Genomic DNA, 26315 nt, shown 5'->3' on the forward strand with positions numbered 1-26315 from the left:
TATGGTGGCGACGCTGTAATGCGCAACCTCCGGAGGCAACCCTTCGAAATTCGCTACTGTATTATAAAATATCCGTTCGGCTACCGTCTACGAAGCGTGCCCCCTAAATCAAGAGTGTTGGAAAGCATAATCTTTCGACATGCCGAAAGATGCGGCGAAGAAGAAGGCCGAGAAGAAGGCAAGAGTAGCAGCCAAGACGGAAAAGAAGGAAAAGCAGAAAGACAAGAAGCTGTCGAAGAAGCCGAAAACCGACGACAGCGATGACGAAAACGACGACCTTGATGCGATTCTGGCCGAGTACCAAAAACAACAAGAGCAATTCCTCAAGGTGACCGAGACCAATTCAGACCCGCCTTCGCCACGGACTTCTGGGACGCTCATAGCATCACCCAACAACAACGCCGAGATCTTCCTCTTTGGCGGCGAGTACTATAATGGCGCCGTGGCTTCCTTCTATAACGATCTATACGTCTACAAGGTCAACAGCGGCTCTTGGCGTAAAGTTACAAGCCCAAACTCGCCTTTGCCCCGATCAGGACACGCTATGTGCCACGGAGGTAACAGTGGCGGGATATACCTTTTCGGCGGCGAGTTCTCAAGTCCCAAACAGGGAACATTCTATCACTATAACGACTTCTGGCGCCTAGAGCCTGGCACGAGAGAATGGACGAAGCTAGAGGGGAAGGGCGGCCCACCTGCACGCAGCGGACACCGAATGACCTACTTCAAGCAGTGGGTTATCCTATTCGGTGGCTTCCAAGACACGAGTAGTCAAACGAAGTATCTGCAGGATGTGTGGCTTTTTGACACTCAAAAGTTCGCCTGGTTCCAGCCTGCTTTGCCGCCTGCGGCGCAGAAACCAGATGCGAGGAGCTCCTTTTCGCTTCTGCCGCATGAGACCGGTGCCATGCTATACGGTGGCTACTCGAGAGTCAAGATCGCGACAAGCGTGGCGAAGGCGAGTAAGGGCGGGAACCTGGGCTCCAGGATCACAATGAAGCCGGTCCTACACCAGGATGCTTGGTTCTTACGCATTACACCGCCTCCCCCCGACGTACCCTCGAGTACCCTACCCACAGTACGATGGGAGCGCAGAAAGCGGCCAGTTAACACTCCGAACCCGCCACGAGCTGGTGCCTCGATGACGTACCACAAAGGCCGTGGGATATGCTTCGGTGGCGTGCATGACGTTGAGAAGAGCGAGGAGGGGATTGAGAGTGAGTTCTTCAATCAGCTGTTCGCTTGCAACATCGACCGTAATCGCTTCTTCCAGCTGAGTCTGCGAAGGCCGCGGACTTCGGCGAAGAAGGCAACGGCGGCAGCGGAGAAGGGTCGGCGCGGGAGAGCAAAGGCAGATGAGGAGGAACTGCTTCGTAACCTTGCGCTGATCGAAGGCAAAGGAGCCGTAGAGGTCGAGATGAGTGATGTAGATGGGGTGCTCGGCACTGTTGTGGACGATGAAGTGGCGGAGAAAGTAGGGAAGCCTCCGATCTGGGAGATGCCACACCCACGCTTTAACGCTCAGCTAGCCGTACAGGACGATGCGTTATACATATACGGTGGCACGTTTGAGAAGGATGATCGTGAGTACACGTTTGATGAGATGTGGGTTGTTGATCTTGGCAAGCTTGATGGCTGCAGAGAAATCTTCAAGCGTGAGATTGCCGACTGGCAAGGTAGCGAAGACGAAGAGAGCGAGGATGATGAAGATGATGACATGGAAGACGGCGATGATGCAGAAGAGGACGGCGATGGCGCAGAGCCTAGCACACCTGCCACGTCTGTGAGGGCGGAAGAGGACCGGCTGTCTGCAGCAGAACAGGCCGAGTCTATCGAGGCGGCCACTGAGCCCTCGGAAGACACTGCTTCCATGTCTTCTGCATTGACTGACAAACTTCCTCACCCGCGACCTTTCGAGTCATTGCGCGAGTTCTTCGCTCGCACCTCCACCGAGTGGCAGGACACGGTCCTGGAATGGCTAAAGTATCAGCGTGACGTTGAAGACACTTCGGTAAAGGAGATTCGGAAGAAGGCGTTTGATCGCGCAGAGCAGAAGTGGTGGGATTGTCGTGAGGAGATCCAAGCAATGGAGGATGAGCAGGAGGCTGCTGGGATCAGCGAAGTTGTAGCTTTGGAGCAGAGGGGAGGAGGAGAGAGTAGTGGTGCAGGACGGAGGCGGTAGAGCTGATAACATCCTCTTGCAGCCGTAAGCTCCAAGGCGGCAAAAATAAGCATTCAGCCTCATTACACACAGCAAGCGTGGAGCATGAGTAAGCTGCGAGAGATCAAAAAGCGCAAAAGAAACTGCACGATCTTGGACCGTTCAGATAAAAACTTAGACGCAGAGGAATGTTTGCCTTTTCCGCATTGGCTTGCAATCATCGAGACTCCGCGTACAGGTAGGATCCGAGATGCTATTGACACTCATGCAAGCTTACAATCAATCAGACTTAATCGTGGTGTTTGAGCCAACTCATTCAACCAGCGTGCTGATCTTGGCAGCAAAGGTCCGCTTGAAATTGATGAGGCGATATTGAGGGCCGCCGAGATGATGCCGAGGATTGCAGAAAGGGAAGGTGCGATTTAGCGGGTGAATATATTGGGGCGGTCAAGGGAAGCTGATCCGGCCAGGGTTAGACGGGTTATTCAGCGAGCAGAGAGCACCAGCTGGATTATGCTGCTGGCTGTTGCATTTGCGACTGTATCTGGATGATCTAAGCAAGGTATCAGCGGAGTGACTCAAGAAGATTGTGGCAGAGGAGCTCAACATACCTCTGTCCTCTTGCCCTCACTTTTCTGCTGTATGTCCTTGATGCCACTTTCGACGCGCTTACTATGTACGATATCTGTTAGCTTGATGGTCATGTTGACACGAGTTCAGTCTGGACGGCTCACATCTCCTTTTCGATGTATTCCAGTCGTCCGTCTACGGTGCTTTTTGCCTCCGCGAGATCCTGCTTCAACAGTACTGGACCGACAAGTTTGTAGATCTTCGCTTCTTCTGCCAGGGTAGAGAACTCCTGGATTAGTAGTGAGCTTCTGTGCTTCCTATCAAGAAAACCGCAAATATCTGAACAGCACCTTCTGGACAGTCTTGTTCTCCTGTTGCTGGCTTTCAAGCTTCTGACGAGCAGAGACGAGACTGGTCAACTCTATATAAGATGAGCACGATATACACATACACGCTTATAGGATCGACGCCATTTACCTGTTTGTAGGCCTTGATACTCATCGCTGAGTGCCTGCAGTTGTTGCCTTGGCTGCTCCATACCGTATTACGATGTAGAAGTGCTGTGGCATGCTTCAAATGGTATACGCAGTCAATTGCACTTTTCCTCATCTATCCCATGTCGATTTTCCAGGACAAGTGAGTCTTTAAAGTCCTACACGGTGAAGTAAGGACGTAGTCCGCCACATCGCCGGACCTTTCCGCACCCCGCCAACTCCCCGCTGGCTCCAAGCACTGACGTTTCCAGGTCTACCTACACTCAATCAACAAGCTACAAACACTCGCACAGTCTTCTTGTTACAAGAAAGACTTACTGTTCGCTGTGGCGACCTCTACTAGCCTCCAGGACACAATACCGTCACCATGTCCAACACCGACTTTCTTGGCCGCGCGATTGATATGGTGAAGAAAGCCATCGAGCAGGATACCGCTGGCGAGTATGAGAAAGCCTATCAGCAGTACTATTCGGCGCTCGAACTGTTCATGCTCGCGCTCAAATGGGAGAAGAACCAGAAGTCGAAAGACATGATTCGGACGAAAGCGGCAGAGTACATGGAGCGTGCCGAGAAGCTCAAGAACCACTTGGCAGAACAGGATAAGAGCAATAAGCGAAAACCGGCGGCGATGGGCAGTAATGGAAAAGTATCGAACGGTAGTGGGAAGGCTGGAGAAGGGGAAGACGGAGACGAAGACCCAGAGAGCAAGAAGTTGAGGGGTGCGCTTGCGGGAGCAATATTGACGGATAAGCCCAACATCAAGTGGGAGGATGTGGCGGGCTTGGAGGGCGCGAAGGAGGCTCTCAAAGAAGCCGTGATTCTGCCGATCAAGTTTCCGCATCTGTTCACCGGGAAGCGACAGCCGTGGAAGGGCATTCTGCTGTATGGCCCGCCTGGTACCGGTAAGAGTTATCTTGCAAAGGCAGTAGCAACGGAAGCAAACAGCACGTTCTTCTCTGTCAGCAGTTCCGATTTGGTGAGCAAGTGGATGGGTGAGAGTGAGCGGCTGGTGAAGCAACTGTTCAACATGGCACGAGAGAACAAGCCGAGCATCATCTTCATCGATGAGATTGACGCTCTGTGTGGACCGAGAGGCGAAGGCGAGTCGGAAGCTTCGCGACGTATCAAGACTGAGTTGCTCGTGCAGATGGACGGTGTGGGCAGAGACAGCAGAGGCGTGCTTATTCTGGGTGCAACAAACATTCCGTGGCAGCTTGACGCAGCTATTCGACGGCGCTTCCAACGGAGAGTACACATCTCGCTACCCGACCAGCCGGCACGGATGCGGATGTTCGAACTCGCGGTTGGCTCTACGCCTTGCGAGCTGAAACCCGACGATTTTCGGACACTTGCCAAGCTTTCCGAAGGTTATTCGGGAAGTGACATCAGTATAGCAGTGCAAGACGCGCTCATGCAGCCGGTACGGAAGATCCAGACTGCAACACACTACAAGAAGGTACCCTCTCCCCGAAAGCTTGCACGTGACCCACGGGCTACAAACACTGACTGCGTCATGTAGGTTACGGTTGACGGCCAGGAGAAGCTGACGCCTTGCTCGCCTGGCGATGAAGGCGCGATAGAGATGAGCTGGACGCAAATCGAGACTGATCAGCTACTGGAGCCGCCTTTGCAAGTTAAAGACTTTATTAAAGCCATCAAAGGCTCGCGGCCAACCGTCAGCGGAGAAGACCTCAAACGCAACGAGGAGTGGACGAAAGAGTTCGGCAGTGAAGGGGCGTAACGTGCGTTGGATGAACACTTATTAGCGGCATCAGCGGGTTTGGGCGTTACGACCATTGTTTGCGAGATGTGAACTGGGACTGCTGGGGTGAGCGAGTTCGAGTGGTACGACATGTACCCTGTACATTGCGGCAGGAACGACCGGCATGTATTACACTCAGGCCTTCGAGTGCAAGCGCGCCGCAACGCCAATGGCGGCTGAGCCGTCCCCCTTCGTCATTACCGTGCTATAGGCACAACATAATCCCGGTTTTCGACAGTAACGCTCTTCGTCTGTTCAGAGCGTCAGCGACAGCGTCATGAGAGAGGGGTTTAGCCGAGCAAGGCTACTTACCATATGGTTGACTTTGTAAACTCCAACCAACCGCGACGCCAGCTCGAACATGTTGTTGCGCAGCGAAATGACAATGAACTGCGCATTCTTCGTGCGCTCCTTAATGTAGGCCGCAACAATCGAGACCTGCAACAACAGTCAGCAAGGATGACCCACGATGCGCAGGTCCTCTCAAGCCCGAAGACGAGCGACTTACATTCCGGAAATCCAACGCCGCATCAATCTCATCCATCACATAAAGCGGCGTAGGCCGATAGTGGTGTAGCGCAAACACCAGCGCCAAAGAGCTCAACGTCTTCTCTCCTCCGGACAAATTGCCAATGTTCTTCCAACTCTTCTTCGGCGGCATTACACTGAACAAGATGCCTTCTGCGAACGGATCCAAGCTGTCCACAAGCTCGAGCTCGGCGTTGCCGCCCATGGTGATCATCTGGTACATCTCCTTCAGCCGAAGCGAGATGATACTGAAGCCCTCCATGAAGCCTTCGAGGCGAGCGCGCCGGAGGTCGTCGGCATGCCGTTTGGCCGCGTCCCGGGCTGTGAGCGCCGACTGCAAATCGGACAGGCGCGTGGCGTGCTCATGGCAGCGACGACGATACTCCGTCAGGACTGCAAGGTCGACCGAAGCGGACTTCGCGAGGCGCTCTTCGAGCGCTGCAATGGCCGCTTTCAGGTCGTTCTTGTTAAGGTCTGCCAGCTCGTCACGGCTTAGCTCAGGCACCGGCTCGGCCGTCTTCTCCTCTTCCGAGCTGCCGTTGTCGTCGGTGATGTTGAGAATAGTAAGTTTGCCCAGCTTCTCCTGCCAGTAAGCTAAGCGCTTCTGGTTGTCGAGCAGAATCTTCTTGTTCTCTTCAAGCCGATTGCGCATCTCAACCTCTACGCCTCTGGTCTCGTTGAGCTCCGCGACTAATCGATCGAGTTCAGCTTTGACCTCCGCCAAAGCTTCTCTCTTCTCTTCCAACTCCTGCTCTGCTTCTTCAGCTTTGCGTCTGCAGCCCGCAGTCTCTGCGCCTTGCGTCTTCCGCTCCGCCTCCACCTTTCCAACATCAACAGCCACCTTCTCCATGTCCTTCTCGGCCTCTACGAGCGCATGCTCATACTTCGTTCTTTGCTTCTCAGCTTTCGCCTTGGAGGTCTCGCTTTCGCTCAAACGCTCATTGAGCGACTCGATTTGCTCCTTCAGGCCGTCCACCTTCACCTTCTGCAATCTCAGCTTGACGCCGCCAACTTCCATGATCTGGTCCTGAAGCGCCCTGATCTCCTCCTCAATGCCGGCAGTCTCGGCTTGCAACTTCTTAATCTCCGCCTCCAACTTCGCGATCGTTTTCTCCAAGCCAGCGACTTTCGCGGTGTCGGTCTTCGAAGACTTCGCATCAGCACTCAGCTCCTTCACTCTTTTCTCGGCGTCAGCGATGTTGCGCTCAAGGCTCTCCACCTCAAGTGCAAACTTTTGCGCTGTGGTTTCGAGCTCCGGCACGCTGGCCTCGCCCTCCTTGATTTGCGCCTCAAGCTCGCCCGTCTGCTCGAGCAGCTCCGCATACTCATTCTCTAGAGCATCACGGTCCACCTCCATTTTGGCTACCTGCTCCTTTGTTACATCAGCGGTCAACTTGGAACTCATGCCACCCTTTGCCACCCTCGTGCCGCCACCGCTCATTGTTCCGGACTTGTCGATCAACTGTCCCTCCAGCGTAACAACGCGCCATCTCTTGGCGCCGTAAGCGATGCGGTTCGCTTGCTCAAGATCCTTCGCTACGAGCGTGTTCTGCAACACACTGTAGAACGCCGGCTTGAAGCGCTCCTCCTTGCTCTTCACAAGATCGAAGAGTCTAGGCACATTCTCCGGCGTCCCCACCCCACCAAGATCGCGTTGTGGGAGCCGATCAAGACAGATGAAGTTGGCTCTGCCTAGGTTGTTCTTCCGGAGATACTCGATACACTGCTGCCCGACTTCCACAGAGTCGACGACCAAGTTGTCGAGCGAAGGGCAAGCGGTCGATATCGCCACATCGTATCTGGCGTCAATGCTGGCAAGATTGCCTAGCCGACCATGGAAGCCATCGATACGTCCAGAGTCACGGAGACGAGTGAGACCGGTCAGTACGACGCCTTGACTCTGTGTTGCCGACAAGCTCGCCCTAGCCTCATCCGCTTTCGCTCTGAAACTTGTGAGCTGAACCTTGAGGCTTACTTCTCGTGCAGCAAGCTGTTCAACTTGCTTCCGCACGGTAGCTATCTCCCTCTCGCTCCTTCTGCGTCCTTGTGCGCACTCTTGCAACTGCGCAGCCTTCGCATCTCTCTGCTCGGTTAGGGTCGCAATCTTAGCCTCTAACTCAGCAACAGCAGTCGCACCCGCATTCTCGCGCTCCCGCAAGATGTCGAGTTCACTCTGCGCCACGGCCATGGCAGATTGCTTCTCACTGATCTTTGCATTCCAGGGTTCCAGTTGTCGCTGCTTGGCTGCGATCTGATCACTCAGACCTTGCGTCTTGCCCTTCAAGCTCTCACGAACCCGTGCGAGCTCTTGCTCCTCGTCTGCCATTTCCGCCTCCAACGTGTCGATTTCGCCAGTTAGTCGCGTGAGATCTTCTTCGGCTTGCTTACCCAGCGTCTCGGCCTCATGCACGCCCATCTTCGCGCCCTCAACACTCTTCTCGAGCTTCTTACGCTTATTAGCCAAAAACTTCTCCTTCTCCACGAATTTCACCGTTTCTTTGTCCAGCTTCGCGACCTCCGTAAGGATGGCTTGCGCGCTGCCCTCGAGCTTCTCATACTCCTTCGCACCAGCTCTGTACCGCCGCTCAAGCTTGTTGACCTCATCCTCGCTACCACCATGCCGCTGCAGTTCTTGATCAAGCTCCGCCTGGGTCTGTCCCACCGCCTCCTCTGTGACAGCGATATTGTCTCCGCATTCGGCGATATAGATCTGATACAGCGCGGATTGCTTCAAGGCGAGATCGTTCTCGTCGTTAATGAATGACACTGCCTTGTTCTTCTTCTCCTCGAGCCCGTTCTTCTCCTTCTCCACATGCCGGACACGGCTCTGTTTCTCCAGACAGACTTCATTGAGTTCTTCGGTCTTGGCTGCTGCCTCTTCGATCGGGGTCTTGAACCGCGAAGTTCCTATGATGTCCTCTAGATACTCTAATAGCCCATCGTCATGCTCACCCTGCGCTTTGGGCTTCATCTGGGCTATGCTCTCGACTTCACCCTGCAGTATAAGGAAGCGCTTATGGTCCAGATCGACGCCTCGGTCTTTCAGTAGGGTTGTGACGGTGGTGAAGTCGGACTTCCTACCATCGATGTAGTAATTGCTGCTGTTGTTCTTGAATGCCCGTCTCGAGATCACCAGCTTCGACTCAGGTACCACTTCTGCACCGCCACCCGGCAAATCCATGACCTCCTGGAAGTGCACTTCTACCTCGCAGAAGTCCAAGTCCGGATATCGAGCGCTGTTATGGATGAGTGCGGAGATCTTGCCCTGGCGCATCTTGCTTGCTCGGAAGCCGAAGACGAATAATAGGCTGTCAATGACGTTGGATTTGCCAGAACCATTGGGACCGACGACTGACGAGAAGGATGCATGAAAAGGCCCTACTACTTGCCGGCCGGCGTAGGACTTGAAGTTCGTAAGAATCAAGTAGGTGATGGTCATGCGCGCATTCCGTACGGCAGGCTCTTGCGATAAAGGAATGCCAAGTGCTTTCTTGCGCACTACGATATCCAGGGGCCTTTCGAGCTTGCTGACGGATGGATCGATCCGCTTCACCTCCATGTTGACTTCGGCTTTCGGAGTGCGTGCGTTCTCTGCGCCTTCTACTGCCGCATCCTCCTGGAGCGTAACATGCCGCTGCGCAAGCGTAGGTGTGCGCTCATTGATTGCCGTCTCTGTAATGTCCGTCAAAGGCGTGCCTTGTCGCGATGCAGGTGTCGGCACAGGCTCAGGCGAAGCAGTAGCCTCGGGAGTCGGCAGGTGTGAATGCTCCAACTGCGGCGGGTCCGGTGCTATCGAAACTCGCGGAGCTCGACTCTTTCGCGCCGCTCTCGCATCCTTCACGCTCCGCCTCTTAGGCGGTGATGGTCTCGTTGGCGATGGAGGCTGATCGTCCGCAACGCTCTCGGGTGGCGGACTGAACATCTGCGAAGGTTCCAAAGCAGACATATCGACTGACTCGCCAGTCCTTGCCCGCCGTACGCCATTGCCTCGTTTTCCTGGTGATATCGCGGATACTGCATTTCCTGTCGTCTTTCGCCTTGGCGATGCGCGAGCGCCTCGCGCAGGTGCAGTTGTGAAGTCTTCCTCATCATTTTCCGGTGCTCGGCTTGCGACAGTGTTTTCGACATCTGAGCCGTTCTCCTCGTCTACGACTACTCTCCGTCTCGATGCAATCCTCCGTACTGGTCGCACGGGTGATGAAGACATTGCGTTAACGCAGCACCTAGACGTGCCGCTTGGCCGAGCAGTATTGTCGTTGTCGCATTCAGTATCTTAATGTTTACAAACGTCAACAAAGCGCGGCTATCGTTAGTCAGCAACGCGTGGAGAAGCCACGCTCATGCGACAGAAGCCGAGCTGCCGCCACCGGAGTTGGAGGATCTCCAAACTAGACATGAAGCAAAAGAAGCTGTGCGAAATATGACTACCTGGAGATAGCGAACGACAATGGTATAAGCGTGATCAGATTGGCAAACATATTGATCGATTGATACAACGGCCATCACCGCACCATTCGGTACACGTCTCAGCTACCCAGCTCGACCCTCTTCTCTAACACAGCCCTCGCATCGCTTTCACTCAACGCTTCCAAGGCCAATTGCTCGAGCGCGTACCTCGCGTTCGTATTATCCATATACACTAGCCTCTCCACCTCAAATAAGCCCATCGCCTTCTTCTCCTCAGCATGTACCTCTTCCTGCGCATCATCGTCCCACGCCGCACCATCATCTGCTTCCTCACCGGCTCGGCCAGGTTGCACGCGTTGAATCTCGCCCTTCACCGGCAGACTGAGCAACGTGACACCTTCCAGCAACTTCCGCATACCTGCCTGCGCTTGTCCCGCACCGACGTAGCGATCGATGTATGCACACAGTGCATGAACATCAGTGGCAAGTTGTGCAGCGCCGGCAGTGGAAAAGGAATGGCTTCGGACCACGAGCACGTTGTCCCAGAAAAGGGACTGGATGCTGTGGCAGAGATGCCGAACGATGCGGCGTAACGGCACTTTGCCCACCGCTTTGCTCAAGAAGCTGAGATAGTCTGTCAGAAGGCGCAAAGCAGGGTCGAGTTCGGCGGAGATGGAGCCTCCCGCCGTGCTCGAAGACAGCGATGCCCAGGTGGTGATACGTGTGTAGGGCCGGAGTGCTTCGCGAACGTTGTGCGTCAAGCAGTCGACAATTATATTCTCGCTTCGAACGCGGAGGCTATGGTACGAGGCTGCTGTCTCATCGAAAAGCGCCCCTTGCGTTTCACTGCCTGGTCCGTCGTCTTCATCGGTACCAACAGCGCGACTGGTCTTCTGCTGGATCTCTTGCAGACCGCCTAGCTTATTGCTGATGCGATCACGGGTTATAGCACGATCCTGCAGTTCATCCCATAGCTCCAGGAAGAAGACATCGTCGCTCCAGTCACCCATGGCACGCTCTAAATATTCTGCCGACCCGAAGACGCGACACAGCCGGTCTAGTCCCTTAACGCCTTGGAGCTCAGCCTGCTCGTCCCGGCTCATGCTGTGTGCTGTGCGCCCAACGAAAGTGTTCATGGACAGATACGCCTCGAGGCTGGAATATAGAAGATCGTGGAACATATCAAAGATGGCGATCTGGACCTCGATGAGGAAGCGGATCTTCTGGCTGAAGCTTGACAAGTGACGATAGCGGTCCGTGATCGTCTCAAGCAAGTCATTAACGTTAATCGCCATTTTGGTGGGCTTGGTTGTGTCCGAGGCAACAGAGTCGTAGTCCAGCTCACCTGCTTCCGGAGCTTCAATGATAGAGTGGTAGCGCGAAAGTGCAAAGTCGCGCTCAGCGCCAAGCCATTTCTCGAAGTAGTGACGAGTGTCAAGGAGATAGTATGCCAAGCCACGCCACGGAGTGGCAGGCGACACTGGTGCATATGCGTAGGTGTTTTGAAGTGTCGTGTCGAAGTTAATAACCTCATGCACAAGATGGCTTAGTAACTGCGGCTGGTCAGCCGGTATTTGCTCGGCACGAGAGAAGATCTTCTGCCGGAGCAAAGGCAGGAGTGCGGTGATGAACGCGGAGGTAGCGTCAATGTAGGCTGGGGTGAAAGCGAGGCCTGAGCCGCGAAAGTGCTGCAAAAGCAGGGGCTGCAGTGCGTTCTGCAAGAAGTCCGAGTAGGTTGATAGAAGGTCAAGCGCGTGCTGCAGAAAGTACTCGGGTTTGTCGAGGCGATTGGTAGGCTTATTACCGGAGAAATGGTACTGGAAGCGCTGTTCGAGCGGTTGTACCAGCACTCCCAACGGCAGCAGACTCGGTGGCTCGTAGCTAGAAGTTCGTTCACTAATACCGTGTTCGAGATCTTCCAGCTCAGGTTTCTGCAGGTCGAGCAACCTACCAACGTTCTTCGCCCACTCATTCTCAAGTGCAATGGGCACGGTCTCCGTAGCCTTGGGCCAACCCATCTTCTTCAGCGTCCTTTCGAGATCCTGCGCGAAAGACTGCCGGATAGTACCGCGCAGGACTCTTACACGTTGCTCTATGTGGTGTAGAAGCTGCGGAGCCGCATTCTCTGCCGCTTCATGCAAAGGCTGCAGACTTGTGACAAGGTGCTGAAGCCGGCGATATGGTGCCAGGGCAGCCTCATCCGATTTCCCAAGTTGGTCGGTGGATTCCTTCTCGAGCACATCAACCTCCTTCAGCAGCTCAACATATCCGGCTGCAATGTCTAGCTTGCGCAGCTTCTCCCAACTAGCTTCGAACTTCCGCACCGCTTCATCACTGGTCTCAGATTGCGTTACCATGAGCAAGCGGTGGTCGACACCAGCCTGCTCCTTCTGAAACTGAGATCCCAATTGGCGAACATTACGGACATGCTCATCTGCCTCCTGCACGGCAATCTCTTGATCCCGCCTTGCGTCGAGTAACTGTCGTTTCAAAAGCTCTTGCTGGTGCTTGACCGTTTCAAGTAACGTGTCCACAGTCTCAAGGTCTGCCAATGACTGCAGCTTATCATCCAGGTAATCCTGCACGCGGATGTCCATTCTAGCACGCTGCACGTCAATTTATTATCCAGTGGTCCCTTATTGACCAGCATAACAAAAATGTCAATGTCGCCGTTGGCATGATTGAAGTGCTCCCCGAATCCGGCTAGCGCCATATGCGAAGTTCCTGTCCCGAGCATACACGTATCTTCCAGGTAGCTTTCTACAGCTATTCGGTCTCGATTGCTTGAAGACGGGGTGCTGACTCGGCATAGGCTGCACCGCCCTTGATCGCATCCGTGTGGACGTGGCATGTGTTCTCAATACTGCCCTAGAGCAGGCAAAGATGTGACTCTAACACTACGCTCCGTGAGAGCCTGGGACTGTGCCAATGCTCCACGATCCCTGATTTGCCAGCATGCTCACAACGCATTGGCTGTGCTTCACTTACTCGTAGGACGCGGATGAGCTCGCCCCGTTGTCTAAGGGAGCGGAGTACAAGCTATGGTACGGGAATCTGTACGCCTTCGAAGCCTCATCTACTCACGCCACAGGTCCATCCTCAGAAGAACCCTGTGACGCACATAACAGGTTGATGAGATACCAACGCCTTAGAGACACGCTTGCCACTTCAGCTCTGCTCAACCAATCTCATAGTAAGCGCATACACACTGTTTTCGGAGATGATCCCTCAGATTAGTCTTCTCCCAGGTGAGAAAACATACTCCGTACCACCATCCCGTTGTCGAAACATGTGAGGAAGCTCAGCTGCATGACGCGTTTGGGATGGTTACACAGCGCTAGCCAACCTTTCATACCCGCATGCAAGCGATCAAGCGGTACCTTATGTATCAGACTTCACATTCACATCTCGCCAGGAGAACCCGCCAACAGCACGTCTCAAACCTTGATTGTCAAACATTTAGCCCAACTTCAACGAGCGTCAAGATATCTCGCACTCGGCGGAGCATCTAATCGTGTCACACTGCAAGACCTGTGCGAACAGTTGTCCCACTAACAATGGAGGTCTTCGTGCGCAACGTGCCAATACACGCTACTAACAAGCAGTTGGAGAAGCTCATTGATGGTCATCTGAGACAGTGCGGCGTCAGCTCGTACCATGTCGATAAGATGCGTGGCAAGCCGCTAGCTACCATTACCGTCCTTGAGGTAGGCGCTTGTCTCGACTTCCTCAAGCAGTTCGGCGTGCCGCAAGGTGCTGCGAGGTACGCCAGTTCGCTGCGACCGCTCCAACTAAACGGACAACGTCTGCACTTCTCAATCAGCCGAAACCAGCCTTCAGACATCACAATCAGATCTCTGAGGTACGAAGCTGAAACGAAAGAGGACCGAGCTGTCAAGTCGTCTGAAGTTGTAAAGACTAAGCGGGTCACGTCCTTTGCGATCAAGGATGTCCGCTGCGGTACCTGGGACTACCACGGTGAAAATCTTACCTTTGTGAACCATTGCGAGACCGCTTCCAAAGGTACTATCATGTTCGGTCAGCGGGAAGCCAGGATACTACTAGATAATCCGAATGCCGACCAGATCCGGGTAGACGCCAAGTACTACGATTGTGAGCATATCGTCCTCGGAGATTTCGATGATCCAACAATTACCATTGCGCTGGACGGGATATTACCAAAGTTCTACCAAATCAATGATCAGGGTGTTCTTTCTACGAAGATGACGGCCCTTGTCCTCGGCCCAGCGGCCGCTCAATCGAAAGATGTCAAGAAGATTCGCCTTACGAGTATAGATGAGGCGCACGGCAGAGTTGCAGGGGTGTGTTTTGTTTATCGGGTGACCCTCACAGACCGCACCGCTCTCGGCATGGTCAAGAGATTACTCGACAGTTCTGTCAAAATGGTGTCGACGATCTCCATGTCCACCACAGTCATGGCGCCGGTTGTGGCATGGCAGCGGGGCAAGCTTCGGCTCGATCACGAGCTGACAGATGCAAGACGCTTCGGAGGCAAACCATTCAGCGTCCGCTATCAGCTTGATCGGCTCGCTAGAAACGGATGCATATCTCCATCCAAGCTATTGCTTCTCTTGCCAGCCGTCGCTGAGGTAATCGATCAGTGTGGAATAGACGCCACCGTCGGAGCCCTACGTTGCTTCTACAGGCAGGTGCCGCGACCAGGGCCAGAAGTCGAAGCTAGAGAGTGCTCCATCCGTGCAATGCGAACGTTGATTCGTAAGTACGCGGATGCATACGACCAGTACGAACCAGGAAACCTATACGAGCTAGCAAAGGCTTACATGCACATCAATCTTATCCATAAGGTTGTGATCACGCCGGCTGGGACGTACCTCGAAGGCCCATCAGCGGAACCTACGAACCGTGTCTTACGCAAGTATGCCACTCAGACGGACTGCTTCATAAGAGTGGTCTTTCAAGATGAAGACGGCTCATCAATGCATCATGATCCGCGCGCCTCGCAAGAAGCCATATACCACATCCGGTACAAGGGCGTGCTTGACGGCACCATCAACATTGCCGGACAAGGCTTTTCCTTCCTCGGGTTTTCGCATTCGAGTCTGCGCAACCGATCTTGCTGGTTCATGGCGCCGTTGATCGACAGCAGGACGCGAACACTTGTGCTCAGCCCGCAGGTTATCAAAGAGCTCGGGGATTTCACCCACATTCGCACTCCCGCGAAGTGTGCAGCAAGGATAGGCCAGTGCTTCACGGACACGACCGCTTCCGTCTCGGTTAAGGACTGGGAAGTCGGCAAGCTGCCGGTCGTCGAGCGCAATGGCCGTGACTTCTCTGATGGCGTGGGGACACTCTCGCGACAGCTTTTCGAGGACGTTTGGCAAGTCTACGGTATGAGGAATGCTCTCAAACCCACAGTGCTGCAGATTCGATTCCAGGGCGCCAAAGGTATGGTATCGCTTGACTCACGGCTTCAGGGACGGCAGTTACTACTGAGAACCAACATGGAGAAGTTCGTAGGGTCCCAGTCGAGGGTGCTGGAAATCTGCGGCGCAGGCTTTCGACCTCTTCCCATGGTGCTCAACCGGCAATCCGTCCAGATCTTGGAGGACTTGGGCACACCCACGGAAGCAGTTTTGTCCTTGCAAACCCGCGAGGTGCAGAAGCTACAGTGCATGTTGGAGTCTGCCGTAAACACCGCCAGCCTTCTCGAGACCATGGAACTGACAAAAGCCGCTAAGCTGCCAGATCTGATCGATATGCTAGATCAAGCACGTCTGGACTTCCGACATGATCGCTTCCTGACCGGCATCGCGCAGATGGCTGTCGTCCACCAGCTGCGTGATATCAAATACCGCGGACGTATACATATCAATGATGGCGTTACTCTGTACGGCATCATGGACGAAACAGGGTATCTGCAAGAAGGTGAAGTCTACGTCGTTACGGAGAAGGCACCCGATGGCGGTCGCAAAGAGCTCATCCGCAACAACATTCTTATCACGCGTAGCCCGGCCATGCATCCTGGAGACATCCAGCAGGTCAATGCGGTGTCCGTCCCGGCCGACTCTCCGCTAAAGCACCTTTCGAACGTCGTTGTCTTCAGTCAGCACGGTGCCCGAGACCTGCCTAGTCAACTGAGTGGTGGCGACTTAGATGGCGATCTGTATAACATTATCTGGGATAGCACCCTATGGCCAACCAAGTTCGCAACGCCAGCAGATTATCCAAGAGTCAAGCCTGTGGAGCTCGACCGCATCGTCACCGGCAAGGATATGAGTGACTTCTTCGTCACCTTCATGGAGACAAACCAGCTCGGGATGATCTGCTCCATCCACATGCAGCTAGCCGACCAGAGGCCGATGGGTACATGGGATCCCGATTGTATCAAGTTGGCAGCTATGGCTAGTACGGCGGTCGACTATAGTAAAACTGGCATACCGGTGGACATGAAGCAATGTCCCAAGTATGATCGCTGTCGACCGGACTTCATGGCACCGTCTCCACGTATACTCCTTTCGGAGCAAGGGTACCTTGACCTCGAAGATGAGCTAAGCGTAGACGACGAGGCGTTCGAGGGTCTGGATGCTGAATAGCGCCCGTACCGTTACTACAAAAGCCAGAAGGCGCTCGGACAACTTTACCGCGCTATCGACGAGCGCAGTTTCATTGCAGACTTGCAAGCCCAGCAACGCGCTGTTACCGCCACCCATGAGCGCTCGTCTTCGCCACTCAATTCACTACTGCACTACATGAAAAAGTGGGCCAACCAGTATGGGATCGGCTACAGCCACCAAACTAAGCTCGCCCGCGACATCCGGGCAAGCTACGAGGAGAGCTTGCTCGACGCGATGTACCACTACTCTCCAGTCGCGCACTCGGTGCTTTCCGAACAGGAAGTTTATGCAGGCATCATCCTAGGTCGCCAGAGCGGCGCGCAGAACAAGTCGCTGCGTGAGCTCGCGAAGGAGATGCGCGAGCGTTTCGGATCGGTAGTCGAGTATACCGAACTCCAGATTGTGAAGGGTGAAGGAGCGCTCATTGCGGCCGATCTGGAATCCTTGGGGTATGATGAACGTGAGATTGAGGCGCTGCCTCGTGCTATCGCATGTCTTGAAGTTGCTGTGCTGGAGCCAGGCAGGGTGGATCGCAAGGCCGGCGAGCTGAAAAGCTTTGGGTAATGGCGGGTGGGTTGTGCTTGAGAGAGCTGAAGCGGTATCGCATCGTAACGTTCGGACAGTATGGGCTTCCGAGATGAGCACCAAGCAGGTAAAGGTCTTTTGTCCTTTGGTGTGCGTGGCAGGACAGGGTGAGCGAAAGGCAAGTCTTAACCTGATGTGACTAGTATGCTTCCGGCCGACTCAGTTGCAAAGTGGCCGTAGAAGAAGCAGACGTCGAACTGCGTCTATGGAGGACTCGACGCTGTGTACAAAGAAGGAATGTAGAGTTCACAATGATGTCGCGCGACTTCAAGAACGCCATGCAATGCCGCTATCCCTTGCCATGTCTGCCGTCTCATCATCAATATGCCATCATATGCAATGTTCAACCTTCTGCTCACCCTCAATCGCCGCCGCCATTCCTTGCCACTTGACTGCCCAACACGATCATCCATAGCAGAAACACTGCGCCCACTATCCAGAAGGCGAAAGCTGCTTGCCAGCTCTGGCATATGCTGTTCAGCTCCAACCAAGCCAGCATATTCAGGCTTAATCCAGTCCCGGGAGCGTTCGCATTCAGACTGTTACATTGACCGTTGATGCCGTTCGTATTCCGGAAGAGCTGGATGGCGGTTTCTATTACACCGGTAATGTATAGAACGAGCAGGATGAAGGAACCGATAATAACAACGCCGGGTAGAAGGCGGCGTTGGTATATCAGCGCTAGCATGATCCAAACGAAGATCACGGTCAGTGACCCGACTGTTATGCCGTATGGGAATAACCTGCGTATCATACAGTCAGCGGACCGCCATCAACCACCCACTTGCGGCTGGCAATGCATACCATGGTATCTTCAGCCCAAACCTCTGCTGGTCTTGTAGGAAGGCCGCGAAGACGCCTATGAGCACGCCTCCGGTGGCGAGCATGATAATGATCCAGAAGTTGAGCTGTTGGTCGGGCCAATAATAGGACTGGCGGACGACAACGCGCGTCCGGGAGACGGAGGAGCGAGCCATGTCGTCGGAGGAGGAGGAAGAAGAAGAGGTGTAGTCGGTTTTCGCCAGGGTAGCTGTATACGACGCGACGACCTAGAGCAGGCGCGAACACTTCGCTAATAGCCTGATCTCTCGCTTCGTTCGCTCGGTGTTGCTCGCCTTGTCGTTGATTGCTTGCAATGATGGTCGCTGGACGGTTGCGCCGGGACCCCTCTGGCGGCGCGTGCCCTTTCACTGCGTTGTGTGGTGTTGGGAGAGGTCTCGCCTAGCTACGGAGTGGCGTGGGATGCTGCACCGAAGCCCAGCCAGCAGGCGGTGGTCTCGTTCCACGCAGTCAATGGCAGCGTGACACGCAAAACTGCAGCGGAGTCGAGGTGCAGATCCGAGGCGATCTGGGGTTGAAGCTTCGTGGCGGGACAATCTGCTTCGATGCACGACCACCTGAATCTGTTGCTTTGAGATCGAGATGATGATGATAATACTGCCTCTGCTGCTCAGGACAAGTGGTTTGACAAGGTGAAGGGAAAGCAACAGTAATGGCTAGTGAATGCGCAATGCCTGACGTAGAATGTATTGACCGGAGCTGTGGCTGGGCGTGGCTGGTGACAAGACTGGCCGTGCGCTGATGCGCTTGTTGGACGAATGCACTTCCCACAACGCGAACGGGAATATCCATGGCAATGATATGCTCCAATGCAAGACTATACACACTCACAGCTGTGGAAGTAATCATTCCTTAACAGCGGACAACAATCCAAGTTGGTACTCCCTCATAAGATCAGAGTGGCGATCATACAACGTCCAATTACTAGCTCCCACTTGAAAACAGACGCCCATCGTCACGCACCTTACGACTTGGCTTCGTGCAATCTAAGCATAACACCCCTCGCCGGACTATTTGTGAGCGTCAGGGCGCTCCTCATCGGTTCGTCCTCAAGCTCATGTTGTCCGGGCTGAATGGCATCGAAGCGTTGCAGCAAACGAACAGTCACGTAGCTTGCCTCAGTGAGTGCAAACTGCTGGCCAATACAGATTCTCGGTCCACCATTGAACGGAAGAAACTCCCAACCCGGCTTCCTACCAGCGAACCGTTCCGGCTTGAACTCGTCGGCGTCGGGGCCCCAGATGTCTTTCCGACGATGAGTCACATGGACTGAGTAATTCACGTCCGTTTGCGGTGGGATCAGAATCGGACTCTTGCCGTCTGGCCCACCTCCACGGGGAAGTGTCGTCACTTTGTTGCTTCTCCGAGCGTTTCCCGGAACGACAGGCCACAGACGAAGCGCCTCGTTGATGGTGTGTTGCAAGTATTGGCAGCCTTTGAGGGTTGCGAAGGTGATGTCTTGCGGGTCTTCGTAGGTGCCGAAAGTGTCGATCACGGTCGAGCGAAGCTTTTGAAAGACCTGTGGGTTTCGCAGTAGCAGTTTGAACAGCCAAGAGAGAAGGGATGCCGTAGTGTCACGTCCAGCGAGCAAAATGTTGAGAAGCTGTGCACGGATCTCTTCGGGATCGCGTGTCTGTTCTGTAAGAGCCTCGAGGAAGACGTATCTGAGGATAAGGGCCGTAAACGTCAGTGTCACTTCAGACCAAGAACCAGTTTCATAGGCCTAATTGTGCGTACCTGTCACGCGCACGTTCTTCGGCTTTCTTCTCTTGCGTACTGTGCTGTAGGGCGAGGTTGACGTAGTGTCTGTACGTTCATCAGCCTTCCTTCGGCCGCACTCCCAAGGCTAATCATAGACCTACGCAACGAACTCGTTGACAACCTTGTTATTCTGCTTGAACTCCTTGGGATTGTGGAGCCAATACAGATCGCCAAATCGGAAGCTCTTTGCCATATGTAGTTGCGCACTGTCGAAGTTTTTACTGAAAGCAAGTTCGTCTTTCTCGCTGTTGGCACCCGATTCGGCAATTTGGCTATCAACAGACTCGCCGAACAAGAACTCGGATGCCGAGTCGATTGTCAAACGAAAGAAGAGCGGCTGAATGTTGGTTTCCGCCGTCCAGCCGTCCGGTCCAACGGGCAGAACCTTCAGGAGATTTTCCACGTGCCGCTCCTCGAGATCAAGATCTGACACCTGCTCTCTGATGAAGTTTGGTCGTAGCATTTGCCTACTGTGCTCCCACTGCTTGAAATCTTGGACGAAGATCCCGTCGCCCAACGTGCGGATCATATTGCCTCGTCGCGCCGGTCCAAGGTCATAGTCCTCGAATTGGGTTGCGAGCATTGCCTGTATGTTCTTCGGGTCCGACGTGAAGTACATCGTCTGGCCTAAAGCATCCGTCCGGAAGGTGTCGCAAATCCGGCCTGTGACTGCATTCATCTTCTCCTGTCGTCGGATCAACAAGTCAGGAAAAGCCTGGTTCTGGTCGGCGGCCATCATTTCCTTCACATGGTTGATGCCGAGGAATCCACCTCCAGGATACATAGGCGCGTCGCGACATTGAAGTTCTTTCTCTTTGGCAGCGAACTTCCTCTTCTGATTGAGATTGTTCGCCACGTAGTACAGAGCTGAGATGACGAGACCGAACAACGGCAGCAGCAGTCTATAATCCATTTTCGAGGCCTATTTGTCGATTCGCAGGACGATGACCCTGGACGCGAGCAAGTAATGGAGAAAGACTCTGGCCGTTTGAAATGGAGCTGGGATGGAGCAAGGCGTCCTGACTAAGGCGTCCAAGGTTCCTTTGTAAGAACGTGACAAGAATAGTCCCTCCGCTCGTTAAGACCTCAAGCTGTCAGGCAACCCGTCATCTTCCAAACCGCGGTGTCATGCAGGGAGCAGTAGCCCGCACGCTTTCCCAAGCGAAAAGTCTCCCGTTGGATGGCCGGCGTGTGATGGTAGGCTTAGCGGCGCTCGCGCTCGCTTTGAACCGGACAGTCTCATGCATATTGCTGCCGTTAAACAAGCTTTCTAATACACCTCGGTAGGTGACTCGCATTCGTATGTGCGGAGAAGATGGCGTTAAGCAGGATACGGCGTAATGTGTCGCCGAGGTGTATGGGATTCTTGGGTCCGTCAAACACTCGGAAGATGCTCGTCCCCGCTTTATGCTGCCTTAGCAAGGCTTGGCTGGGTAGAGAATGGCATCCGATACAGGTGGACACACTTCGTAATCATCTTACTGGTACAATTCTACGGAGCTGTCCGCATTGGTCGTACAGGGATAGCGTCAACTGCTGTGTCGTGCCAGTGAGCACGAGCGGCCGTGGCAGTGGCCTGACTCTTTCTCAGCCAAGCTACTCCGCCCAAACGCCATGCGCTATGCCAATAACCAACGGATTATGTCATACAGTGTGGAGGTCTCAGGATTCGCGATCAGGCGCGTCTTCGATCTCGACTGCTTTGCCCTTGCCTTTCCCTGTGTATTCCAGGGGCTGCTCTTCAGCGCTCGGCTCACCGTTCGCAGAGCCTTGGTCTGGCACGGTTGAATTGCCGTTAGTAGCAGACTCACCGTTCTGTCCTACAAAGCTCCAGCCGTCTTGCGCGTTCCATGGCGTCTTGTTCGCTGAGGACAATGGAGCTTGTTGAGTCGATGGCTGCTGTGCCGGAGATTGTGCAATTGCGTCGTTACTATTCAACGTGGTGGCAGTCGGGACGAACAGGGGCGAGCCGTTGTCGTTCCTTGGAACGGCGTTTGGTTGATTAGAAGCCGGTGCCGTGCTATTCTGTGTCAACGACGATCCCGCGGCTCCACTCTCGTGCGCAATAGGTCCGTTTGTGGTAGTTTGGATCGGCGGCTGGTTCTGAGCAACGACAGACGCACCATTGCCACCGTCAGCCCTACGCAGCGGCATGATGGTCCAGCCTTCCGGCAATATCAATCCTTGTGGTAAGTTTGAATCCCCTCGCCCCAAGCCTTGGCCGGCACTGCCCTGGAGTATGTCGTGCTGCTGTGGCATCTGCGGCGCAAACTGCGGGTGCCATGCAAACTGCCCGCCTAAGCCTGGCATCCAGCCTGGATTGATGATTCCTTGTTGAACCTGCCGCTGGGCTGCATTGCCGGTGCCAACAGCCTGGTGCGTAGGCAAATGCTGCGCGCGCAGCCTCGCAAGCTCCGCCTCCATCAATCTGAGTGTCGCAAGCTGCTGTTGTTCGATGCCTAAGTTATGGGCTTCGTGAATGAGCCGCTGCTCCAACTGCAACATCTGTACCTGTGTTGGCACAGTCGCTCGAGGTCCGCCGGCAGTACCTGCAGAGCCCACGGCACCATTTTGCGCGCCTGGCAGATAGGGGACTTGAAGCCCAAGATGGTTCGGGCCTTGCTGATTAGCACCAGCTGCCCCGTCTTGGTTCGCCGCCTGCAAGTTCCGCATATTGTTTAGAACCTGCTGTATCTGATCTTGTGGCCCGTTCAGGAATCCTATTCGCAGGGGACCAAAGTTGAAGATGCGTGCTCGATTCGGTCGTTGTGGTCTTCCGTTCTGTGCCTGCTGACCTGGCACAACAGCGCCACCAGCAACGGCCTGACCAGGCGCACCTCCAGGTGCAGCAGCGGCTTGCTGAACAACAGGCCGACGGCACGTAGGACATACTTGCTGCCGCTCCAGCCAGGCCTTCAGACACCGCAAGTGTAAGATGTGCCCACAAGGCAGCTTCTTCGCCCGCAAGCCCTCATCTCGCCGTGGTGGCGTTCGAGCAGCTGCTGGCTGCGCTTGTCCTTGTCCTTGTACGGCGGCTGGTTGCTCCCAAGCGATCATGTTCTCTCTGCACACGATACATGCATCGCCCCTAATCTCTTCCGTAGTCGCGTCCGGATACCGAGTGTTCATGTCACTCGTCGCTTTCCGGTACGCAACGTAATCGCTAATTCGCTTGCTGAAGGACGCGAAGGTCATGTAGACATCGCGCATAATGTGCATGGGTAGTCCATTGAATGTTATGCTGACGGTAAAGAATACAATGTAGATGAGCAACTTCACGAAGTCCGTAAAAAGCTCGAGTGCGAACAGATACCGTCTCTTGTCCTCCCAGCCTGGTGTGTCCACCTCATTTTCATCGACCTCGATGGGCGCATCGTGGGCAGGAGCGTTAGATGCTGGCTGATCACTTGCGATATGGCTTCGTCTTGCTGCCGCTCTCTCCGCGCGGATCTCGCTCTTCCTCGCTTCGACTGCCTCCTTGAGCTGTAACTTCTCGACCCTGATCGTCATCAAGCACAATGCATACCTCGCAGCGGTAAAAGCTGAGAAGATACTGAGTATTGCAAACTCGAACGTGAAGATGACCATCATTCCTGGCCGTGGGTCGGCCATGACCGTCTCGACGCAGTAGTCCAGCATGCCCAGATTGAACACCACGCTCAGTAAGAGACTTGTCGCTAATCGTGCATGGAGCCACCACTCGCTGTGTCTACCGCCTGGTGTCGGTTGTCCTTGCTCTAGTATATCAACCCTACCTTCTCCGATCCAGCCCCACACCTTGCCTGCCAGCAGAAGGACGAACATGAAGAGCAGCCATCCACCAACGTCTTCTCTGAAGCTTGGCATGGCGAGCAGAGTGTCCAGCACAGCGTACCACGCCTTCTCGCTTAGCTGCTCCATCTCGATGGGCCGCAGGGGACCGTAGAGCGTCCGCTGTAGCGCATACATGATGCTGCACGCCAGCACCAGGCAGAGATTGGTGAGGATGAGAAGACACGCGTTCGACTGTGACAGATAGACGGTGGCGCTGTAGAAGTTCGGTCGTTCATGGAAGGCTTTCAGCAGACACGCAGCTGCGGCCGCCGTGGAGGCACCGGCATAGTAAGCCAGCCTCATCTTGCTGCGTTGACCGAACGCGCTGGTCTATGAGGCCAGTAACGGTGGTATTGCTGTTGTAATCATCGAGATGAGCAATAGGTGATGAGAGCTGGCGGATGGCTTCCGTATGAAAGGGACAGCTGGTCGCGAGGACGTCACGTAACTCGCCGCGAGCACCGCTTAGGTTTGCGCTAAGCCACAAATAGTAGGCACGTCACACGATCACAACCGAAGGGTGCAACATTGCCATTACTTCAGGGATGTTACCAAGATGGCTGGCAGACTAGTAAGTTCATTAATACATTATAGTTGTCGTTATTGTACAGGACTAAGGTCGATAGCCTTCAGTGGCTCGCGCAAAGTCTTTCGGTGATTGAGCGCCCAATCCTCACTTCCTCTCAGCCTCAATATGCGCCATAGCATCTCTGTAGCCAGCTTCGTAAGCTCCACCAAGCTTCTTCTCCGTAGGAAGACCTGATGCCGTAAGTCCCGTCCCACTGCCGCCTCCAATCGCACCCTGGCCTTGTGGCTGCCCGTAAGAAGTGTTTGATGCACCCTCGTGAGGACGATGTGGCAAACCGCCCTGATGGTGCTGGCCGTGGTGCTTCTCGTGCTCGTACGCGCCGGCGCCTGCAGAGCCAAGACCTCCAGCCACAGCAGCATCACGACCGTAGTGGTGGTCGTGTTGACCTTGCTCGTGCGCCTTTGCCGGGTTGGACTCCACGCGAGGATCCAACTTGTTCAGCATATCGCTCTTGTGAGGACCAGCGGTGGTGCGGTCTTTCATCTGATCAGGCTGAGGCTTCACCCGAGGGTCAACTACATTCGCCATGTTGTTCGAATGCGGACCGATGGTGTTGGAAGCTGGCCCAGTGTCGCCACGATGGTCACGGTGATGCTTATTGGCTTCGTATGCGCCCACACCGGCAGCGCCAAGTCCGCCCGCCGTCACGGCATCCCGACCAATGTGTTGACCGTTGTGGTGCCTGTCGTTGTCGTGCCCATCGAAGGCAGTATCACGACCGTGATGGTGGTTGTGGTGGTGGTTGTCGGTCTCGTAGGCGCCGCCGGCTAGGGCAGCATCGCGACCCATGTGAGGCTCGTTGTGATGTCGGGCAGCTTCGCGGCCGGGATGATGTGTGTTGTGATGCTTGCCACTCTCGTAAGCACCGATACCGGCTGCACCAGCCCCGCCAGCCAGGGCGGCGTCACGACCCTCGTGGCGACCATTGTGGTGCCTATTGGCTTCATGACTACTGCGACCAGTATCGTGGCCCGAGTGGTGACCGTGGTGCTTGTTCATCTCATGCGCGCCGACACCGGCAGCACCCGCGCCCATCGCAGCATCGCGTCCATGATGGTGCTGGTCATTGTAACCCGGGTGCATGCCCGATTCGCCAACCCTTTCGTTACCGGCGTAAGGGATAGCCGAAGGATTTTCAAGGTCATTATGCTGACCTGAACGACCACCGGTCATACCAGTGCCGTGATGGCCGTGATGATCCCTGGAAGCAGCATTTGCTGCAATGTTCTGGCCCTTGATGGTGTGGGGATCATACGGCTCCTGCGGAAGCATCTTGTTGGTGTTTGGCTGGGAGCCATAGCCGTCGTCAGCGTACGAAGAAGCCGAACCCGAACCGGCGGCTGGCATGTTACCATACTGCTCGCCGTGAGTGCGGCTGGTTGCACTCTGAATTGGATGCCTCAAATCGTGCGTCCTGCCTTCAGGGGTATTGTCGCCCATCATCTGCTGGCCAGCGTAGCCTTCGGCTTCATGACGACCGTGGTGGCCGCCAGCCTCGGATTCCTTCTGCAGTCTGTTCTGGTCTTCGTGCTTGTGAGAGCCCGTGAGCTTGTCTTCTAGCTTGCCCAAGATGCCCATGATGAGTGCTTTCTGGTACAGTACTGGTTTGAATATGTGGTGTGTGGTAGGAAGGAAAACTGGAGCATAAGACAACGGTTTAAGAAAGTCTCTTATACCTATCTCGACTGCAACATTCACTCCCTGGCACATCACACGTCATTGCAGCATTCTGGTCACATTGTCGCTAACATTCAATTGCCATTGCGCGTTTCAGAAGGCTGCCCTGTTTCAGTGATGGCGATCTTCGGGGGTGACGCTCGTGTTCCGGGCTGTGAAGGCGGGCATTGCGTCAGTTCCAGGTTAATTCCTGGCGCGCAACAAGGCAGGGGAAGACGAGTCAAGTCATGTTGCAGATCAAGAAGTTGGTGGACCAAGAAGAAGATCACCAGATGACGATGCACGTTCGGTCTACTAGGCCTCGGCTCAGCCTCACTGACGGCTGTGGCTTGAAGGTGCGCCACAGCCACAGGGACTGCATGTGCATGAACGTGTGGGTTGAGAGATGGACTTTAATGTTGCCACGTGACTATGGCCAGTTCTCAATTCGCAATTTCAATCCTGGCTCCGAACTCTTGAACCGTGTAGTTGGAGGGTCTCAATGATAGTCTTGTCGCCGGCGATTGCTTGCTCGCTGCTTCCAATGCGATCC

General features: G+C 54.6%; 11 protein-coding genes across 11 annotated transcripts; 4 read left to right on the forward strand and 7 right to left on the reverse strand.

Annotated features, from left to right (window-relative positions):
- Positions 1-139: 139 nt before the first annotated feature.
- Positions 140-2182, forward strand: BAUCODRAFT_21764 (uncharacterized protein; the record flags this gene model as incomplete). Its single annotated transcript, XM_007674417.1, has 1 exon — positions 140-2182. The coding sequence occupies one exon, from the start codon at positions 140-142 to the stop codon at positions 2180-2182; it is 2043 nt and encodes a 680-aa protein (XP_007672607.1).
- A 490-nt stretch (positions 2183-2672) lies between these two features.
- Positions 2673-3269, reverse strand: BAUCODRAFT_63457 (uncharacterized protein; the record flags this gene model as incomplete). The annotated part of the gene is made up of 5 exons (XM_007674418.1): positions 2673-2714; positions 2773-2833; positions 2896-3020; positions 3082-3152; positions 3209-3269. The coding sequence occupies 5 exons, from the start codon at positions 3267-3269 to the stop codon at positions 2673-2675; spliced, it is 360 nt and encodes a 119-aa protein (XP_007672608.1).
- Positions 3270-3592: 323 nt separating this feature from the next.
- Positions 3593-4966, forward strand: BAUCODRAFT_145421 (uncharacterized protein; the record flags this gene model as incomplete). Its single annotated transcript, XM_007674419.1, has 2 exons — positions 3593-4681; positions 4745-4966. 2 exons carry the CDS (start codon positions 3593-3595, stop codon positions 4964-4966), a joined length of 1311 nt encoding a protein of 436 aa, XP_007672609.1.
- Positions 4967-5171: 205 nt separating this feature from the next.
- Positions 5172-9771, reverse strand: BAUCODRAFT_30568 (uncharacterized protein). Its single transcript, XM_007674420.1, has 2 exons — positions 5496-9771; positions 5172-5425 (listed from the first exon to the last, which is right to left on the reverse strand). Exons 1-2 carry the CDS (start codon positions 9720-9722, stop codon positions 5243-5245), a joined length of 4410 nt encoding a protein of 1469 aa, XP_007672610.1. The 5' UTR covers positions 9723-9771; the 3' UTR covers positions 5172-5242.
- Positions 9772-10023: 252 nt separating this feature from the next.
- Positions 10024-12671, reverse strand: BAUCODRAFT_365546 (uncharacterized protein). The gene has a single exon (XM_007674421.1). The coding sequence runs from the start codon at positions 12517-12519 to the stop codon at positions 10042-10044; it is 2478 nt and encodes an 825-aa protein (XP_007672611.1). The 5' UTR covers positions 12520-12671; the 3' UTR covers positions 10024-10041.
- Positions 12672-12706: 35 nt separating this feature from the next.
- Positions 12707-13201, forward strand: BAUCODRAFT_30572 (uncharacterized protein). The gene is made up of 2 exons (XM_007674422.1): positions 12707-13115; positions 13171-13201. The coding sequence occupies exon 1, from the start codon at positions 12772-12774 to the stop codon at positions 12925-12927; it is 156 nt and encodes a 51-aa protein (XP_007672612.1). The 5' UTR covers positions 12707-12771; the 3' UTR covers positions 12928-13115; positions 13171-13201.
- Positions 13202-13479: 278 nt separating this feature from the next.
- BAUCODRAFT_119665 (uncharacterized protein) lies at positions 13480-17082 on the forward strand (the record flags this gene model as incomplete). Its single annotated transcript, XM_007674423.1, has 2 exons — positions 13480-16458; positions 16498-17082. 2 exons carry the CDS (start codon positions 13480-13482, stop codon positions 17080-17082), a joined length of 3564 nt encoding a protein of 1187 aa, XP_007672613.1.
- Positions 17083-17464: 382 nt separating this feature from the next.
- Positions 17465-18080, reverse strand: BAUCODRAFT_119666 (uncharacterized protein; the record flags this gene model as incomplete). Its single annotated transcript, XM_007674424.1, has 2 exons — positions 17465-17846; positions 17908-18080. The coding sequence occupies 2 exons, from the start codon at positions 18078-18080 to the stop codon at positions 17465-17467; spliced, it is 555 nt and encodes a 184-aa protein (XP_007672614.1).
- An 827-nt stretch (positions 18081-18907) lies between these two features.
- On the reverse strand, positions 18908-20617 carry BAUCODRAFT_63612 (uncharacterized protein; the record flags this gene model as incomplete). The annotated part of the gene is made up of 3 exons (XM_007674425.1): positions 18908-19607; positions 19681-19749; positions 19806-20617. The coding sequence occupies 3 exons, from the start codon at positions 20615-20617 to the stop codon at positions 18908-18910; spliced, it is 1581 nt and encodes a 526-aa protein (XP_007672615.1).
- Positions 20618-21366: 749 nt separating this feature from the next.
- On the reverse strand, positions 21367-23820 carry BAUCODRAFT_63040 (uncharacterized protein; the record flags this gene model as incomplete). Its single annotated transcript, XM_007674426.1, has 2 exons — positions 21367-21685; positions 21824-23820. 2 exons carry the CDS (start codon positions 23818-23820, stop codon positions 21367-21369), a joined length of 2316 nt encoding a protein of 771 aa, XP_007672616.1.
- Positions 23821-24075: 255 nt separating this feature from the next.
- On the reverse strand, positions 24076-26030 carry BAUCODRAFT_30578 (uncharacterized protein). The gene has a single exon (XM_007674427.1). It carries the CDS (start codon positions 25682-25684, stop codon positions 24191-24193), a length of 1494 nt encoding a protein of 497 aa, XP_007672617.1. The 5' UTR covers positions 25685-26030; the 3' UTR covers positions 24076-24190.
- Positions 26031-26315: the final 285 nt, after the last annotated feature.

Source organism: Baudoinia panamericana (genome assembly GCF_000338955.1).
Source record: "Baudoinia panamericana UAMH 10762 unplaced genomic scaffold BAUCOscaffold_2, whole genome shotgun sequence".
NCBI lineage: Eukaryota > Fungi > Ascomycota > Dothideomycetes > Mycosphaerellales > Teratosphaeriaceae > Baudoinia > Baudoinia panamericana.

What these genes read in the sequence shown, in the direction of transcription:
- BAUCODRAFT_30568 (XM_007674420.1), bottom strand. Translation starts at nt 9,722, where the DNA reads ATGTCTTCATCACCCGTGCGACCAGTACGGAGGATTGCATCGAGACGG. An exon ending in CGGCGTTGGATTTCCGGAAT is followed by an intron (nt 5,426 to 5,495) that starts GTAAGTCGCTCG and finishes CTGTTGTTGCAG; the next exon opens with GTCTCGATTGTTGCGGCCTA.
- BAUCODRAFT_365546 (XM_007674421.1), bottom strand. Translation starts at nt 12,519, where the DNA reads ATGGACATCCGCGTGCAGGATTACCTGGATGATAAGCTGCAGTCATTG.
- BAUCODRAFT_30572 (XM_007674422.1), top strand. Translation starts at nt 12,772, where the DNA reads ATGTGTTCTCAATACTGCCCTAGAGCAGGCAAAGATGTGACTCTAACA.
- BAUCODRAFT_30578 (XM_007674427.1), bottom strand. Translation starts at nt 25,684, where the DNA reads ATGGGCATCTTGGGCAAGCTAGAAGACAAGCTCACGGGCTCTCACAAG.